Genomic DNA, 17,645 nt, shown 5'->3' with positions numbered 1-17,645 from the left:
TCACTGTGAGCTGATAGGACACACACGACGCACACTATCAAGAGTGTGGCTCTGTTCACAGCTAACCCAAACCCTGATTCTTGGAGTCAAAAGATACCTGCCCAGATGCCACTCCCGGATCATGAGCCTGGGGCTGGGTCAGGCCCTTGGCACCGACCTCATGCCATGACCTGGGGGGCAAGTAGGGAGCTGAGGTGCTAGGGGAGAGAAGAGCCCCAGGTTGGGCCCATTGGTCCCATTGGTGTGAGGACCCCATGGTGTCCAAGACCCTCTGCCCCCACGACACCCAGCCCATGGGGGAGGCGGAGCTGCGGTCAGGGCCTGGTGCAGGTAAGCAGCAGGGAGGCTGTCTCCTGGGGCTACTGCCCTCAGGGGGTTGGCACTATATATAAGCTATGAACACAAGCCAGAGTGTCTGGGGACGTGCTCTGGGGCTTCTTAAGCAGACAACCAACATATACTGCCTGTCACCTTTAGGCGCCCGGCAAGTAGTCAAGATACACCCTGCGGGAAGCTGCACATGGGCTTTGGGTCGTCTTTCAGGAATAAGAGGGAAACGTCGAATCACAGCTGGATGAAGAGGGAGGCAGCGGGCACGGGCGAGCTCACCGGTGTCATGGATGAACCTCTCGATCTTGGACTGCATGCCCCAGTAGCGAAACTCCACCTTGCAGAGCTTGTAGGCACACATGATGGGGAAAACCTGCTGTTTGTACTCCTCGATCCAGTTGTCAGACAGGGGCCCCCTCTGTGTCTTGATCGAGCGGAACAGCTTGGGGTCCTCTTCCGTCTTATACTCGTTGGGGGGCACGGGGTCCTTGACAATGTCGATGAAGTCTGTGGGGAGAGCCTGCCAGTGGCCACTTCTGCCCCACCTCCACCCCACCCCTCCCTTTTCAGTGCCCTCCCCGTGTCCCCGCCACCCGCAAAGCCTCACAGGCCTCTGGGCCTCATATGCCGTAGGGCCGAACATGGGACTGGGGATGCTGCTCTGGGCCACTCTGACCTTGAGCTCTCCCGACCTCAGGGCCTGTGTCCTCCTGTGACTCTAAGCAGTTAATCAGGTGAAGAGCTGAGGAGGCATGGGGAGATGAATTTCCACAGGGGATGTGGGATAGGAGGGCGGTGGCGGCGGGCGGCGGCGAACGGAAGAGAAGGCCAGGAAGAGCTTCCCAGAGAAAGTGGCGTTTCAGCTACAGGAGCAGAGCAGTGAAGCCAAGAAGGCCCCGCAGCACGGGATGCGAGAGTTTGGGGAGCCGCCAGAGTGTCTGTATGGGGGAGGGGACAGCGATGCAACCTCTTCTCACCAGGCTGTGGGGGAAGTGGCCCCATATTCTACTTATTTACACAGTGGCTTTAAGGCAGGCTGGCTGCTAGGAGCCCGTCTTCGATCAGAGGGGAGGAGACCGGCAGGAGGTGTCGGACCTGAGCCGGTCCTGAGAGTGGGTAGTGGAGGCCATAGGGCTGGGGGCTGGTGGGACCTGGCTGGGTGTGGGATGGGGGCTGAGAGAAATAGCAGCAAGTCTGGGAAGGACCTGGGCCGCACTACTCTTTGGCACACGCTTCTTCCCACTGTGCCCCCCCCGAGGCACGCGGGTGTTACACAGGGCTGGGCACACACCTGGGGTACATAAATCCCAGGACAGAGTTTGTGGCTCAGAGAGCCCCTTTCCCGAATGTATGGGGATGATGGCACGGGGGGTGGGGGTGCTGGGCCCTGGCCAGGCTCCGGCTGTCTCGTCTCCCCGCTCGCCGGCCTGCATGGAACCATGCCGTGGTTTGCAAACACAGACGTGGGCTCCACTGAAACCAGCAAGGGGTCAGGAGCGGCCCAAGGGCCGTGGCCTTCGGCAGGGACAGAGATCCTTCCTGGAGCAGGCCACAGGCACGGCCTGTGTGGGCAGGCAAAGGCCAAGGGGCAAGGGGCGGGCTGGGGTGGGGTGGGGATGAGTCATATTACAGAGACTTAGGAGACATGGCAGGTGGCCTCTGGAGGGAGCCCGTGGGGCTCAGGCCATGTCTGAGGCTGGCCGGGCCTGAGCTGGTGGAGGGCCTGTATCATGCTGGGTCCGTCCCTCCTCTTGTGGGTAGAATGTGTACCCCCTGCCCCCTGCCCCGCCCCCCATTCATATGTCGGAGTCCTGACCCCCCAGTTCCTCAGAATGTGACCTTATTTGGAGATAAGGCCTTTAAAGACATAATCAAATTAAAATGAGGTCATTAGGGTAGGAGGCCCTACTCCACGATGACTAATGCACTTATAAAAAGGGGAAATTCGGACACAGACAAGCGCACATAGGGAGAATGCCACGTGAAGATGAGGGAGAGACTGGGGCGATGTGTTTCCAAGCCAAGGAATGCCAGAGATCACCAGCAGCCACCAGAAGCTAGGGGCAGGGCCCAGAACAGATTCTCCCTCAGTGACCCCAGGAGACAGCCCTACTTCTGGCCTCTAGACCGTGAGACCATGCGCATCTGTGTTTAAGTCCCCGTCTGTGGTCCTTGGTTGCGGCAGCCTGGGCAGACTAACAGAGCTCTAGAACCCTGGTGGGGCCTGAAAACTCCAGCAGGAGGGAGGGGGCCGGGTGAGGGCGCCCAGGGAAAAGCCCTTCCTGCCCCTCAGAGGCTGCCTGAGAGCGTGATCCCGGGGCCCTGGCAGCCACCTGTCCAACACGGGTCGCGCACCTGCCGGCAGCGCCCCCATGGCGGCTCGCGCTATAGGGCCTGGAACCCATAGGTTGCAGACCAGGGGCTGCTGGGCTGCAGGGGGCCCGCAGATGTGGTCTGTGTGGCCAGCATACGTTTATTTAGGAACTGGAAGATTTCACATGCAAATCCTGATTTCTGGCCTCTCTTAAAAAAGATTGAACACACAGGGCTGTCTCCTCATGACAGAGTGAGGTGGAGGGCAGCGGAGCAGAGACCACCTACCATCAAGGGGACACAGCCCCCCCAAGCCCACTGCACTCAGGTTCGACAGTCAGCCTGAGGTCCCCCCACCCCCACCCCCCTGAGCACACGTCTGCACTCCGGGGAGGGGGATCCCTTGAAGGGGTGGAGGGAAGGGGCTTGAGTGGGGAAGGCACCCAGTGTTGGTGTGCACTTCAGGAACATGGGGCCAAGGAGGCTGGTCCTGCCTCCCCCAGTGCCCAGTGCTTGCTTGGACTCTGACCTCCCCGCCTAGGACAGGAGCCAGCCTGGAGCCTGCCAGGCCCAGAGACCAGGTCACGCAGGCAGGAAGAGCCAGGAAGTGGCCCTATGCGGCTCTGGCCCTCCCCGGGGTGGGAGGGCTGTGGTAGTGGTTACCGATTGTCAGCTGGTTCTTCTCCACAGGAGACAAGCTGAACACATTCGGGTTTTCTCCAGCATCCGTTTTATAAAAGGTTTCTATGTCAATGGAGAATTTCTCCACAAAGGGGCAAGTGAACCTGTGTACGGAAGGAAAGCACACGTCAGGACCGGTGGCTTGCAGGGCTGGCTGTGGGATGGCTGGGTCAGGGCCTGCTGGACCCCACTGGGCACGAGAGGCAGAAAGGGCTGGAGTGGTGGCCGAGATTCGCCTGTCCTGGCCACCTCGGGAACCCTCCCCTTGTCCCGAGAACTGCCAAGGCCAGGCTGTGGGGAGGGGGGGAAGTGTTTAGGGGGAAGAGGGAGACATTATAGGAAGCTGCCAGAGACCCTGTGGCCATCGTCCACATGTGTAAGGCACGGTAGGGACACAGGCACACACAGACATGCCACAAGAATCCAGACTAGCACTCTGTGACATGTCACGTCCCAAACCCCCCACCCCCGAGCCACCAGGTCTGGCAACAAGGCAACAGCCCCTCTCTCTTGGCTGGAGATGAGCTCACAGGAGGAAAGTGCCTCTGGGAAGAGAAATAACCTCAGTAGATCCTCTGACAAGCCCAGGTCCTCACCCAGTGGGGGGTGACTCACGGGGACCCCCACCTATACAGCTGTGGGTGGCCAGCTGAGAGCAGCCCCCGTCTGTTCTACTCAGCTACCCTGGACGGGTGAGGGTGGGGGCATGGAGTGAAGAGCCTCCTTTCTTTGGGAATCCAAAGAAAGCCCCATTCAAAGTGGAATATAATAAAACAATGTCACAGGTGCTGAAGGTCTCAGGGTTGGAGGGAATCTCTGGGCCATCTGGTCTATCCTTGGTTCATGTTTCTTCCCAGATGGTCGGTTAATGGTCCCCCATTGTCAGGTGATTATTAACAGGGGTTTGTATTCCCTGAGCCTTCCCAGAGGGCAAAGGGGTCTCAGGTGACCCTCGCTTGCCTCGTGCCTTCCCGGCCTTCCTGGGGCAGGTGGAGAGGTATCTAGGTGTTGACCCGCCCCTCTCTTGCCTGATCCCTGAGGACAGAGGCTCCTGGAACAGAGGCTCAGCTCTCCAGGAGCCTGGGCTCCTTGGAGTGTGGAGGGTGAGCCTGCCTAGGGGGCCACCCCCAGGGTTCCTTCCCTGCCCAACAGCTCGGGGTGTGGGGAAAGGCCCACCTGGTTCGGGTGTAGGGGTAGGCGTTCCAAGACTCCTCAACCACCCTCAGGGCCGCCTTGGGCAGGATGGAGCGGAACCAGCTGGGGATGTGCATGCCCACATGGTACACCTTGTGTGTGTATTGCCCAGAGCCGCCGGGGCCGTCTGTGTATGGCCGGTTCTCCAAGATCTCCACGCCGCTGCCCTCGCCATATGTCTCGTTCCGGCTCTTCTTCTGCGGGGACAAAAGTGCTTGTGATGGGTTGGGGCCAGAGCACTCTGCAGAAGGGAAGGGGCCGAGGAGACCAGGCCAAGGGGCGATGAGAGGAGGAAGGGCTTTGGCCAACCAGGCTGGCTTTTCCTGTGTCACTTCTGGACCCCCAAATCCAGACCCAGACTCCACCCCCCTCCCAGCACTCCTACAGGAGACTGAGCAGGGGTTGATTTCCCTCCGAGCTCCAGCTCTGCAAGTGCACAGTCCTCCCTTTGACCCCCATCGGTCCCAGGACTGACAGGGCTCTCAAGATCAGAAACCAGACGAGGATGCCTGCTCTCTTCCTTCTATTCAACACTGTACTGCAGGGTCTAGCCCAAGAAATTAGTCAAGAAAAAGGAATGATCAGAGGCACTCAAATTGGAAAAGAGCAAGTAAAGCAATTTCAATCTGCCAATGACAAAATCCCAAATACAGAAAATCCTAAAGAATCCCCCAACCCTGTTAGACATAATAAATGAAATCAGCAAAGTTGCAGGATGCAAAATCCATACACAAAAATAAGCAGTGCAGAAAGGAAATTAAGAAACCATTTCCATTGACAAGAGCACTCAAAAGAATAAAATACCTTGGATAAATTTAACAAGGTGGTGAAACACTTACATGCTAAAACTATAAAACACTGCCAAAAGAAAATAAAGATCTAAATAAATGGAAAGACAGCCATGTTCATGCATTGGGAGATTTAACATTGTTAAGATGTCAATATTCCCCAAAGCAATCTAAAGATCCAATGCAATCCCTGTCAAAATTCCCAGTGGCCTTTTTGGTAGAAATGGAAAAACTGATCCTAAAACCAGGAAGGATCAGTGAAGGAGCTCAAAGAGCCAAAACAATCTTGAAAACAAAACAAAGCATAGTTGGAGCATTTACACTTTCCTACATAAAATCTTGCTACAAAACTACAGTAACCAAAACAATGTAGCATTGGCATAGGATAGATCCAAAGAAAAGGGTCAAGAGTCTAGAAATAAACCCATATATCTATATACTAAATGCACTGATTTTCAACCAGAGTGCTGAGATCTTTCAGTGAGGGAAAGAAGTCTTTTCAACACATCCCAGTATATTGCTGGGACAATTTGCATATCCACATGCAAAACAATGAAGTTGGATCCCTACCTCACATCACATATAAGGACTGACTCAGGGCCACCTGGGTGGCTCGGTCGTTAAGCGTCTGCCTTCGGCTCAGGTCATGATCCCAGGGTCCTGGGATCGAGCCCCGCATCGGGCTCCCTGCTCAGCGGGAAGCCTGCTTCTCCCTCTCCCACTCCCCCTGCTTGTGTTCCCTCTCTCGCTGTGTCTGTCAAATAAATAAATAAAATCTTAAAAAAAAAAAAGACTGACTCAAAATGGATCAAAGACCTAAATGTAAGAGCTTAAGCTATACAACTCTTAGAAGAAAACATAGGAGTAAATCTTCATGACCTTGGATGTGACAATGGTTTTTAAAATATGGTACCCAACGTATAAGCAACCAAACAAAAAACAGATAAATTGGACTTTATAAAAATTTTTAAACTTTTGTGCATCAAAGGACATTATGGAGGGAGTAAAAGGACAACCCACAGAATGGGATAAAATTCTTGTAAATAATATATCTGATAATATCTGATAATAATGTATCTAAAATATTAAAGAACTATTACAACTCAACAACAAAGAAGCAACCCAATTTAAAAATGCCAAAGGACTTGAATAGACATTTCTCCAAAGAAGTATATAAATGGTCAACAAGCACATGAAAAGATGCTCAACGTCACTAATCATTAGGGAGATGCAAATTAAAACTACAACGAGATACCAATCCTGACCCAGTAGGATGGCTAAAAAGACAGACAATAGCAAGTGTTGGTGAGGATGTGGAGAAACTGGATCCCCCACCCCCCGCACTGCTCATGGGAATAGAAAACAGTACAGCTGCTGTGGAAAATAGTTTGGCAGTTCTTCAAAAAAGCTCAGCATAGAATTGCCATATGACCCAGCCATTCCAGGGCTAGGTATACATCCAGGAAAAGGAAAATATTTCCACACAGAAACTTGTACACGAATGTTCACAGCGGCATTATTCACGAGAGCCAAACGGTGGAAACAACCCAAATGTCCGTGATCTGAAGAATGGATAAACAAGTTATATCCACACAATGCACTATGATTCAGCCATAAGAAGGAAGGAGGTGCTGCCACCTGCCACAACGTGGATGAGCCTTGAAAACAACGTGTAAGAAGCCCGACCCGAAAGGCCACATAGCGTCCAAACCCACTGATAAGGAATTTCTAGAACAGGCAAATCCATAGAGACAGAAAGCAGATTACTGGTTGCCTGGGGATGGGGTGGGGGGACGGAGAGTGACTTCTTCTTTGGGGTGATGACAATGCTCTAAAATCGTGGTGACGGTTTGACAACTCTATGAATTTGCTAAAAACCCCTAAACTGTACGCTTTAAATGTGCGGATTATGTGGTATGCCACTTCCATCTCAATCAAGCTGGTATAGAACACACAAACAGAAACCAACGCTGCGTCTGTACTCACTAGGGTTTCAGAGAGCTCGAACACGGGGTGCGGGAAGGGGCCTCAGCGGCGCCGCCTGAGAGGGACAATGCCTGGGTCACCTCTGAGTGTCTCTCTGCCACAAATGTTCTTCCCAGTGTCCAAAAGCTCAGGTTTCTGCTTATGCAGAAAGCCTCGTGGTCAAGGCCCCAGTGACTTTAAGCCCGGCATCTGTTTCCACGGTGACATGACGCCATCGCCGAGGCCATCTTCGGTCAGCTTCCCGAACAGCAGGTGTGCACATGTGCACACCCATGCACACACACGCACAGGCACTCCCAAGAGCATGGCCTCACCCCTACGGCACGAAGATGTGCTATATCTCCGGGGCCCAGAGCAGCTGACTCCCCTTCAGAAAAAAAATAGGAAAGACCCCGGTAGAGGGCACAGATGGGGTCCGCGGGGACGCACCATCCCTCACTCTTTAAAGGAGCCCCTGGAATGTGGCCCAGGTTCTGGAATGAAAGCAGCAACCGTGCCCCAGACACTGTGAGCTCCTGCCTCTTGCGGTAGCTTCATTTGTTGCTTTCTTTCCATGTACTTCTCCTTTCGTGATTGCAACAACCCCTTGAGAAAGGTGCAGTATGCTCCTGTCCCCAGTTTGCAGATGCGAAGGCAGGGGCTAAGAGAGCTGGAGTGACTTGTTTGAGGTACACATTTTCCAGGTGGCGGAGCCGGGCCAGAACTCGAGATCTGTTTGACTCTGGGGCCTGCTCAGCCCACAGCATGAAAACACCTTGGCACAAGGCAGGTACCCGATTTTTTATTGAGCAAAGACGTGCATTCTAGTCCCAACTCTGTGACCAGCTCCCTCTCATCCTGGACGAGTCACTTCTCTCTGGTGTCAGTTTCCAAAATTCTACATCCAATCTATGGTCCTACATCCAATCCATGTCCTACAATGTCCTTATAAGAAGTGAAGACAGAAGCACAGATGGGAGGGATGCAGCTGTAAGCCAAGGAACCCCGGCAGCCCTCAGAGGCTGGAGGAGGCAGGGCAGGATCCTCCCCTAGAGCCTTCAGTGGGAGCAAACCCTGCTGACACCTTGATTTTGGACTTCTGGCTTCCAAACTGTGAGAGAACACATTTCTGTGGCTTTAAGCCCCCCAGTTTGTGGTGCTTTATTATGGCGGCCCCAGGAAACAAACACATCTGGGATTCGGGGTGGCTCGGTGAGAAGGGGACATGCAGGTCAGAGGAGCTAGGGCTACATGGAGTGTCCGAGGGCTGAAGTGGGGTGCCCAGCCTGCCGGGGAGCCAACGGTGGAGAAGAGACAGGGGATAGGGTGCAGGGGTGGGGAGGGTCCTATCGGCCTCCGTAGGGCTGCACAGAAGCCTCTGCCCATTCGGGTGACCTGAGCCTGAGTTGTCCTCAGACTCCTTGCCCAAGAAAGCCAGCATGTCCATCCCAGAAGCTCCCTCTGGAGGCTCTAGGGGAGGACCCTGCCTTGCCTCCTCCAGTCCAGGGGCCCCAGGCATTCTTAGGCTTGTGGCCACATCACTCTGCTCTCTGCCTCCACCGTCACATGACCTTCACCTTTTCTCTGTCTTCTCCTCTTCCTATAGGGACAACAGTCATTAGATTTAGGGCCCACTCTCAATCCAAGATGATCTCATCTCAAGGTCCTTAACTAATTACCTCTGCAAAGACCCTGCTTCGAAATAAGGTCACAGTCTAAGGTTCTGGGTGGACGTGAATTTGGGGGGACACAAGTCACTCATGGGAGATGGATAACACAGGCCATTTGGGGCCACATGGGCCCCAGTGAGCAGTGGCAGAGCCGCGGGGACCCAGACCGGGAGTGCGTCTGTACTCCCTGCAAAGCACTTCCCCGCCTGCACAGTAAAGATCAGCTGGATGAACAAATGGGTCCTGGTCTCAACTATCACTGGTTCCCTCTGAGCCTGGGCACCTCCTCCAACTTTGGAGCTAACATCCCAAAGGGCTGACCCTTGGGCTCCCCTCTGGCAATGGCATCCGGGGGTGCCCAGTCCCCTGCTCAGCTGAGGCTCTCAGTCATGCCACAGAGGAGCAAGCTCTTCTCGAATCGTGCTGACCTTCTCTGCCCACACCGGCCCCACCCTTGCCAACCATTCCCACAAGCTGCGCTGTGGAGCCTCCCAGGGAGACTGCAGAAAGGCAGCAGAGACAAGCCCAGCTCCCCAGGGGCACACATGTGCCCAGGGGGAGGCCTGACTCATGACCCCTGCCCACACAGGCTGAGTGGGGAACTCCCCCTTCCCCCATCCTGTGGGATCTGGGGGCTGCATGGGAGGGACCTGAGCCACCATGGGCCTGGGCAGAAAAAGCACGGGATGAAGGACTCAAAGGCCCCCTCCCCCAAGGAGCCGCTCTTGGAGCTGTCCAGGGTCCTGGCTAAGCCACCTCCAGTCACTCCCTCCAAGGCAAGCATCTGCTGAGCACCTCCACGGGTGATGGAAGGCTCTCTCCCAGCCAGAACAACTCTTCTTCTTTCCTTCTTCTTTTTGTTGTTGTTGCCTTGAACAGCATGTATACTGAGCGCTGGTCAGGCACAGCATGAAGCAGTTTGACACGTGAGCTCATCCCACCTCGCTCACGAGCCCATGGAGGAGGTGGTGAGTTCAGAAGGCAGACCCGTTGCTAGCGGCCACCCCAGCCGGTAAGCTGGGCAGGAGCAAAGAAACTAAATTTCCTCTTCTTTCCACAGAAACACAGCTGTCTTCCTTGAGGGCCTATCCACCGTGTGAGGCCCAGCTCATAGTGGAGGCTCTCCCGGGGCCGCTGGCCCGAGGCCCCCGTGAACATCCGCGCCCTGTCTCCTGGCCTACATTCGGTAAGCTGCACGCACATCCACCTCCCCGATGGCACTCCTGGAGAGCAGGAAGCTCTTTCCATTCTTCTCAGTAACCCAGCCCTCCGCCCAGGCTGGGCCCAGAAAAGTCTGCATTTGACTTAGTGTTTTAACAGCTTTACTGAGATATGATTGGCACACAGCCAACCACATATATGTAAAGATGCAGCTGGTGAGCTGGGATGCATATTTGCACACGTGAAACTGTCACACAATGGAGACAATATGCTCGTCCATCACCCCCCATGGTGGATGGCGCCCCCAGGAGTTCAGGGGCCAGTGGTAGGTAAGACAGTGCCAAAGCAGGAGCAGAGGAAGGTCGCCTGGAGAGACAGACAGGTGTCAGTGGGGCTCCGATGAGCGAACACTCACAGGCAGCCCCGGGCCCATAGGAGGGATCACGTAGGGGGGGCTATAGGATATTGAACGTTAATTGGAAGCGTAAGGATAGATGTTTTGAAAAGAACAAAATACCTCAAAAAAAGGGGTTGAGGATGGCAGGTGCTTCTGAGGAGCCCAGTCAGAGGTGTTCACATGCTCCAAAAAGCTGTGGGATATCCTAGGAGCTAAAAGTGAGCCCCTGGATCCTGAGGCCCACCCCCGCCAGCTGACAGGCATGGTGAAGCTGGGGGGAGCCCTGCCACGGTCTGGGCCCCCCTGGCTTGGGTGGGAACTGGGGGGCCGCAGGATGAACAGCATCCTTGAACAGGCTGAGCAATTTCCAGATAGCTCAGAGCTGGGGGGCCGAGGTGAGTCGCTTCTCCTCCCCTCGCTCTCTAGGAATAGTTACGGGGTGAGCGGTTCAAGAGGGAACCGAGTGGCACTTCTGAAGCAGGGGGAGCCAACAGTCCCCCAGAGAGGCTGGCTCACCTCCCATTCTCTTCCTACTCAAGCTCCCCATGCTGGGGGGTTGCTGCTCAAACTCTGATAGCTTCATGGGGCTCCTTCCAGAAGGGACTAGGGGTCTGGGCTCTGCAGGGAGCTCGTGACTAACTCCCTAGACCCAGGTGGATGGGTGTGCACCCACCGAGCAGTTCCAGGGGCGGAGGTGGAGCCCTGCCGGCCGGGGCTCTCCCTGCACCAAGGGCCCCATGTGACACCATGGTCTAGGGGTGGCACCGAGGCACCCGTATGCCCAGAAGAGCAGAGCCAGGTGAGAGCAGGTTCGTAATCAGACTCCTCACTGGGAGGAAAGCTGCCCGGCCGGGCCAAGGGGGCACAAAGGATGAGCACAGTGCTGCTGGCAGGGCAGCTGGGGAGGGGGACCTCCCCTGAGGAGCAGGACCCCAGCGAGTAGGAGCGTGGTCATATCTGGGCCACTTGCAACCCGATCCCGGGTCTTCCCACTCCGTGTCCCAGGTCAGCCAGGCTCTGAGTAGGGAGGCCCCCAACATCTGGGTGGGGGGTGGAGGGGAGGCGCATGGTATCCTCTGGCTTGTCATAGGAATCGGTCATCCTCAAACTCATCTGTGACTATAAATCAGCCACATGGTGGATACTGCTGTCTTGCAGGCAGCCTAGAGAACCAGAAAATAGGCCAGGTGCTCCCAGGCAAGTCACTGACCTTCTTTGGCTCACACCTTCCTGTCTGTCAAATGGACTGAATTTTTGTGTCCCCTCCAGATTCATATGTTGAAGCCCCCAACCTCCAGTGTGATGGTACTAGGTCAGGCTTTGGGAGATGATAGGGTCATGAGGATGAAGCCCTCACAGTAGGACTAGTGCCCTCCCAGAAGAGACCCCGGAGAGCCCCCTGGCCCCTTCTACCATCAAGAACTCAGTGAGAAGGTGGCCATCCAGGCAAAGCCAGGAGGAGGGCCCTCACCAGACACCACTCTGCCAGCACCTTGACCTTGGGCTTCTAGCCTTCAGAACGCTGAGAAATAAATGTCTGTTGTCTAAGCCCCCAGTCTGTGGTATTTGTTATAGCAGCTCAAGCTGACCGAATAGATAGTATCTGAATCCGTGAGAGGTCGGTATTAAATGCAGAGTGTTAGGACCAAATGCAGCGCTGACAAGGCAACCCAGTGCCACAAACACCCACCGCGCTCCTGTGTTCCTGGCATCGTGCTGGGAAGCCAGAACGCCATGCAGTTCACACATTTACCAGGAGCCTGCTGGGCAGACACTGGGCTGTCAAGGCCGCGATGCCACCTCCCTGCCCCCCAAGGGCGTGGGGAGCATGCCCGGGCCCCAAGACCCACCTGTATCATGTACAGCTGGGCGATGCGGTACTCCTCCACGGTCATGGGCAGAGGAATCCGATATTCCTTTATAATCATCTTGGAGTCCAAGCCTTCCCGTCGATGGGGAAATGCGTGTTGGGACTTCTAGGCGAGGTTCCTTAAATAACCATGACAAAAGTCACCGAGGACCCCTGAGAGGGAGAGAGAGAGGGCAGGAGAGTCACTTCCTGAAAGGCTGGTGAGCACAACAGCACAGAGGAAAGACCTGGTCTCGACTCCGCCAGCAGCCCATGGCGTGACCTTGAACAAATTCCCTCACCTCTCCAGCCTTCATTTTCCTTGCTTGCTCAGCAATCTTGTAGAAGCTATGTCTTCTTATACCCCTTCTTTATGGGGTCCTGCTCCTCCCTTCCCTGATCAGCCACAGGGAAATAAAGGATTGTCGTCCCACGAGTGAGGGCCGGGCGGTGGGAGGGTGTCGCATCCCCTAAGTGTAAAGAGCATGGCGCTCTCGTTTATACGCCATTCCAGCAAGCTGCAGCGGCAGTGGCCCGGGGCTCTGGTGTCGCTGGAGGCAGGCCCAGTGACTGCAGCTGGCCACAGGAAGGAAGGGAGGACCAACAGAAGTACGAAAAACCCACGTGAGGAATTTAAACATTAGCAGCCCGGGACCCTCCGGTGTTGGGGCATGTCATCAGGCACAGAGGGGCACCACTGCTTCCAGGCAGAAGACCCCAACTTCTCCAAGAGAGGTGATCTGAAGTGTGGTTCAGCTCAGCCCAACAACGATTTACGACACCTGCTCTATTGCCGACACCGGGCTCGGTCTTGGAGGTGGAAGAGACAAGTAAGATCAGTGGGCGGGCTGCATAGCGTGTGAACTATATCTCAATAAGGCTTTTGAAAAAATAAACCATGTACTCATAGAAGCTTCTATTTAAGATGACAAAGAATATATTTGATGAAGAGTTGCACCGAAAGCAATCAAATTTGAAAACAAACAAGCAAGGCTCGAAGGAGGCATAGTCTCAGTGATCTGGAAAATGGAATTACCCATCATAATCCATCCCCTAGATGGTGGGGGCTTTGCTGTAAATATACACGGTTACCCCCAGAGAGGTTACACACTGCTAACTGGAAGGTGAGTGAAGTCTTCCAAGATAGGCAATGGCAGAATCAGGATTTTAGATTCTGATTTTAGAAGGACCACGCTGGGGACAGCAGTCAGTGAAGATTCACAGTGACACTGGCTAAGTGATAAGAGCGAGGGTCCAGCCAGGCAGGCAGCCTCCCTGGGGCACCATCTGTCTGAGGCCTGAGCATCACCCAGGCACTAAGGCATTACTATCTAATTAGATTGAGGGAAAAGAATGTACCAGAACTCTTGGGACAATGGGTACATAGGGCTGAAAGAAATTCTTTAATAAGCCACCTAGGGAGAGAGACTGAGGGATCGGGAGTATTATATACATAAACCAGAGATGGCCCCTGTGTTATTCACGTCTGCATAGCAGGTAGGATTATTAGCCCGAAGCCCCCAGCACCAAACTCAAGCTCTCACACATCCGGTTGCTTTAAATACAGTTCAGATAAACACCTTTTTATTTTTTTAAAGATTTACTTATTTATTTTAGAGAGAGTACACGTGTGCGTGAGTGGGGAAAGGGACAGGAGGAGAGACAGAGAGAATCTTGAGCAGACTCCCTGCTGAGCGTGGAACCCAACTCGGGGCTCGATCTCACGACCCTGAGATCATGACCCAAGCCGAAATCAAAAGTCAGATGCTTAACCGACTGAGCCACCCAGGCACCCCCTAAATAAACATCTTTCTAGCTAATTAGAGTTCATCGACTTTACATCACCCACGAAACCGCACCCTACATTTGCTAGCCATAGATCAGACAAACCCTGGGGCCTCAAATGAGGGGCGCCCAGGTGGCTCCATTGTTGGGTGTCTGTCTTCGGCTCAGGTCGTGATCCCGGGGTCCTGGGATCGAGCTCCGCATCGGGCTCCCTGCTCCGCGGGAAGCCTGCCTCTCCCTCTCCCACTCCCCCCTGCTTGTGTTCCCTCTCTTGCTGTGTCTCTCTTTGTCAAATAAACAAATAAAAAATCTTTAAAAAATAAAAATAAAAGACCTCAAATGAGAGAGTTCTGTGACCCAGAGGCTCCCCACCATGCTCCCGAGTGACGTCACTACCTACATGAGCCCCCTGTCGGACTCTCCCTCCCTTCTGGGTGGTGGTCACACATCACTTTGGAAGGCCCCTTGCCGGGAGGGACTTTCCCTCTCAAGCGAGCTGTCCAAATGCCGCCAAACACTTGTTACTGCCCCTCCTGGTCCTGTGTCTCCCCTGATCCACCTGAACCCCTGAACTCACCACAAGGGGAAGGGTGAACTCTCCAGAGGCCACGCTCCGGTGCCAAGAGACCATCACTAACCTTCCCTCAAGGCTGGTGGGTCCAGCCCAAGGTGAGAGGGCATGTGGGTTCGGGCCCAAGCTGACATGTCCAGGAGGAGAAAGCAGAGGCTGTGGGCTGCCCCTTCTCGGCTCTGAGACCCGCCTGCCCCGAGGCCCACAGGCCTATGCTCAAGCCTGGCTGGAAATGGAGGCAGAGGAGATGGCCCAGAGTCTCCACAGGAGGCTGGGGTCGGCCAGGCGACAAGACATGAGAGCTGCCAGGGGGATGAGCTTCCAACTGGCCGAGAGGGTGGGATGGGCACGGGTTTGGGGAGAGAGAACCGCAGGCTTGGGAGAAGCTGAGTGAGGTGAGAGCTGGCAGCAGAGGGAAGGACGAGATTCCGTGAGGGTCGTGTGCCTCCGCAGCTTCTCCACGTGGTCCTCGTTTAAGCTCAAGAACCACCTTGCCCGGAAGGTACCAGAGGCCTGTCACAGAAGCACCACGCCCTGCAGGGCGGCAGGCACACCTATGTCTGTGGGGCCTCAGGAGAAACCCTGTGACCTGGGGCAAGTCTCATCATCACCTCAATGACTCAATGACAAAGAAGTCAGATGCAATCCCTAAAAGTTCCTGGGAAACTCTAGGAGTCTAAGCAATCCGCCCTTGGCGGTCTTAACGGCTCCACGGAAAAAGACCTGCCCACGCTTGCCTGCACACAAGTCTGACCAAGTGTCCATTTGAAGCAGGGGGCAAAGCCAAGGGCGCCCGCCCCACCACGGCCGAGAGACCAGCAGACCCCGCAAGGCTTAGGATGCAGCTCCATCTGTCACGGGGTGAGAGACGGTGTTTCTGCCCACGAGTCGCCAGAGAGCTACACCGGCAGGTACCCAGACAGACAGACGGAAAGAGCAGAGTGCTGCACAGTTAGAGCTCAGTGCATGGTGACTAAGAACAGGAGGGAGGAATCAGAGCTCCATGAGTGACCCCGTGTGACGGGACCTCATGGGGGGAGCTCCACTCCGGGATCGGACTTCAAAACCTAACAAAGCCTTTGTTAGCCACGTGTCCCCCCAGGACATGTGGCTGTGCCTGGTGAGCCTCGGTCTCTCCATACAGCAAATGGGGATGACACCAGCAGCTTTCCAGGGTTAGTGTCACCGAGATGAGAAAGTGGACCAGCCAGGGGTGGCGTTTGTCAGTACGGAGGGGACTAGGGAAAGGCTTGAGGGAAGGTGGAGCTTCCAAGTGACGTGAGCGGGGCTTCCTGGAACCCCAGGATGAGTAGATGCAAGGAGGACGTGCTCCAGAAGGAACAGTACAAGCCGAGCAAAGGCCCCGAGGCACCAACGTGCCACACCATTCAAGTGACCTCCCATCGGTGTGCCCCCTGCACTGTCGTGCCACATCCTGTGTTTGGGGCTGGTGTAAACACACCGAGGCCACCCTACAGCCACTGGCCTCAGGAGAGGATGGTGCTCAAGGCTGAGATGTGGCCATTCCCTGCAGCTGAGCACCCACGAAGTTCAGTGCCGGGGGTGGGGCAGGAGCAGGGTGACGAGAGACTGTCACTTGCTTCCAGGAGTGCAGGGAGAAGAGACACACTCCTCAGACAGGGTGTGACCATAAAGCATAAACGTCACACCCAACATTTCCACAGGGAAGCTCCCGGCGAGTGGAGCAGAACTCAGGAGATGGCCATTGACGCTGAGCACTGGCCACCCTGGATGTTGTCCTTCAAGGCGATCACTCTAAAGGGGTCTCAACAAGTACCAGCATTTTACTTAGTTAAGAAAGTCAGGCTCGTTTCTTTACAACAACACCCATGCCAGTGGGTTCAGGAATCTATCCTGACTTCCTACTGAAGATGGTGGAGTAGGAGCATTTCCGTTCTACTGCCCTCCCTCGAAAACACCAACTACAGATATAGGGCAGTCACGTCGGCTGATGAAACAACGAAATCGCTATGCCCCCAAACCGCAGACATCACAAAGTCTGAACTGGAAGAAAGCTACATGCTGAGAGCTTACATGGGCCTCCTCCTTGGACCCCCCAAGTAAATATCACTTCCTGAAAGTCATGACCATGATCCTCCTGCTAGAATCAGGAACTAGGGCTGTGGATGCCACCCCAGGCAAGGAGAGGCATCCCCCTGTCATTTGTTTTTCCAAAGAAAAATTTTTAATTGAAGTATTACATACATACAAAAAAGTGCACGTATCATAAATATAGATATATTTTCACAAACTGAACACACTTGTAGGACCAGCAAGGATCAAGAAATAGGAAAATAACAACCCCAGAAGCCCCCCGTGTGTCCCCTTCTAGTCACATCTCCTCAACTGTGAACAACCACTGTCCTGCCATTTGCCTGTTTTGTACTTTATATGAGATTGAAGCTGATGGATTGCCAACACCCAACTGTCTTTGAGCAATTTCATATGGAAGCCTACTGTATGTGCTCTTTTGATTCTGGCTTGTTTTGACCAACATCATGTTCATGGGATTCATCCAAATTATTGCATGTGGTTGTAGACTGTTTGTTCTCATTGCTGCCTAGTATTTCATTGGGTAGATGTACTGTAATCGACTCAACCACTCCATTGTTGATGGGCATTTGGGTAATGTCCAATTTGGGGCTGATGGGAATAGTGCTGCTGTAAACAACCGAGCACAGGCAAAGATGCGATTTTACACGGTGGAATGGAAATGGGGTGGGAGCTGATGGGAAATCACACCCACATGCCATTTCTATGACAGAAACTCATTTTCCCTCTGAGGGAGGTGCTGGGAGTGAAGTGAGGGTGGGGAGAGAAAAGGGGCAGCGAGGGGTTGGTCATAACACAGACAGCCAGTGATGTAAAGAGCTTTGCTGAGAACCATTATGATGTATGAGCCCTGAAACCTGAGAGAGAC

General features: G+C 54.4%; 1 protein-coding gene across 5 annotated transcripts in view; it reads right to left on the bottom strand.

Annotated features, from left to right (window-relative positions):
- PITPNM2 (phosphatidylinositol transfer protein membrane associated 2) overlaps positions 1-17,645 on the bottom strand; it is a 134,033-nt gene that overhangs the window by 21,285 nt on the left and 95,103 nt on the right. For all 5 annotated transcript variants that reach the window (XM_035016885.1, XM_035016883.1, XM_035016886.1 and 2 more), the window contains 4 exons: positions 12,350-12,522; positions 4,501-4,715; positions 3,307-3,428; positions 610-837 (listed from right to left, as the gene is read on the bottom strand). In XM_035016885.1, the coding sequence (XP_034872776.1) occupies positions 610-837; positions 3,307-3,428; positions 4,501-4,715; positions 12,350-12,427 (643 nt within the window). In that variant the 5' untranslated portion in view covers positions 12,428-12,522. The remainder of the gene's footprint in view (positions 1-609; positions 838-3,306; positions 3,429-4,500; positions 4,716-12,349; positions 12,523-17,645) is intronic.

Source organism: Mirounga leonina, unplaced genomic scaffold (assembly GCF_011800145.1).
Source record: "Mirounga leonina isolate KUSES-001 unplaced genomic scaffold, KU_Mleo_1.0 Mir_171, whole genome shotgun sequence".
Lineage (NCBI taxonomy): Eukaryota > Metazoa > Chordata > Mammalia > Carnivora > Phocidae > Mirounga > Mirounga leonina.
Note: the sequence above shows the minus strand (reverse complement) of the source record. Positions and strands in the feature narration are given on the sequence as shown.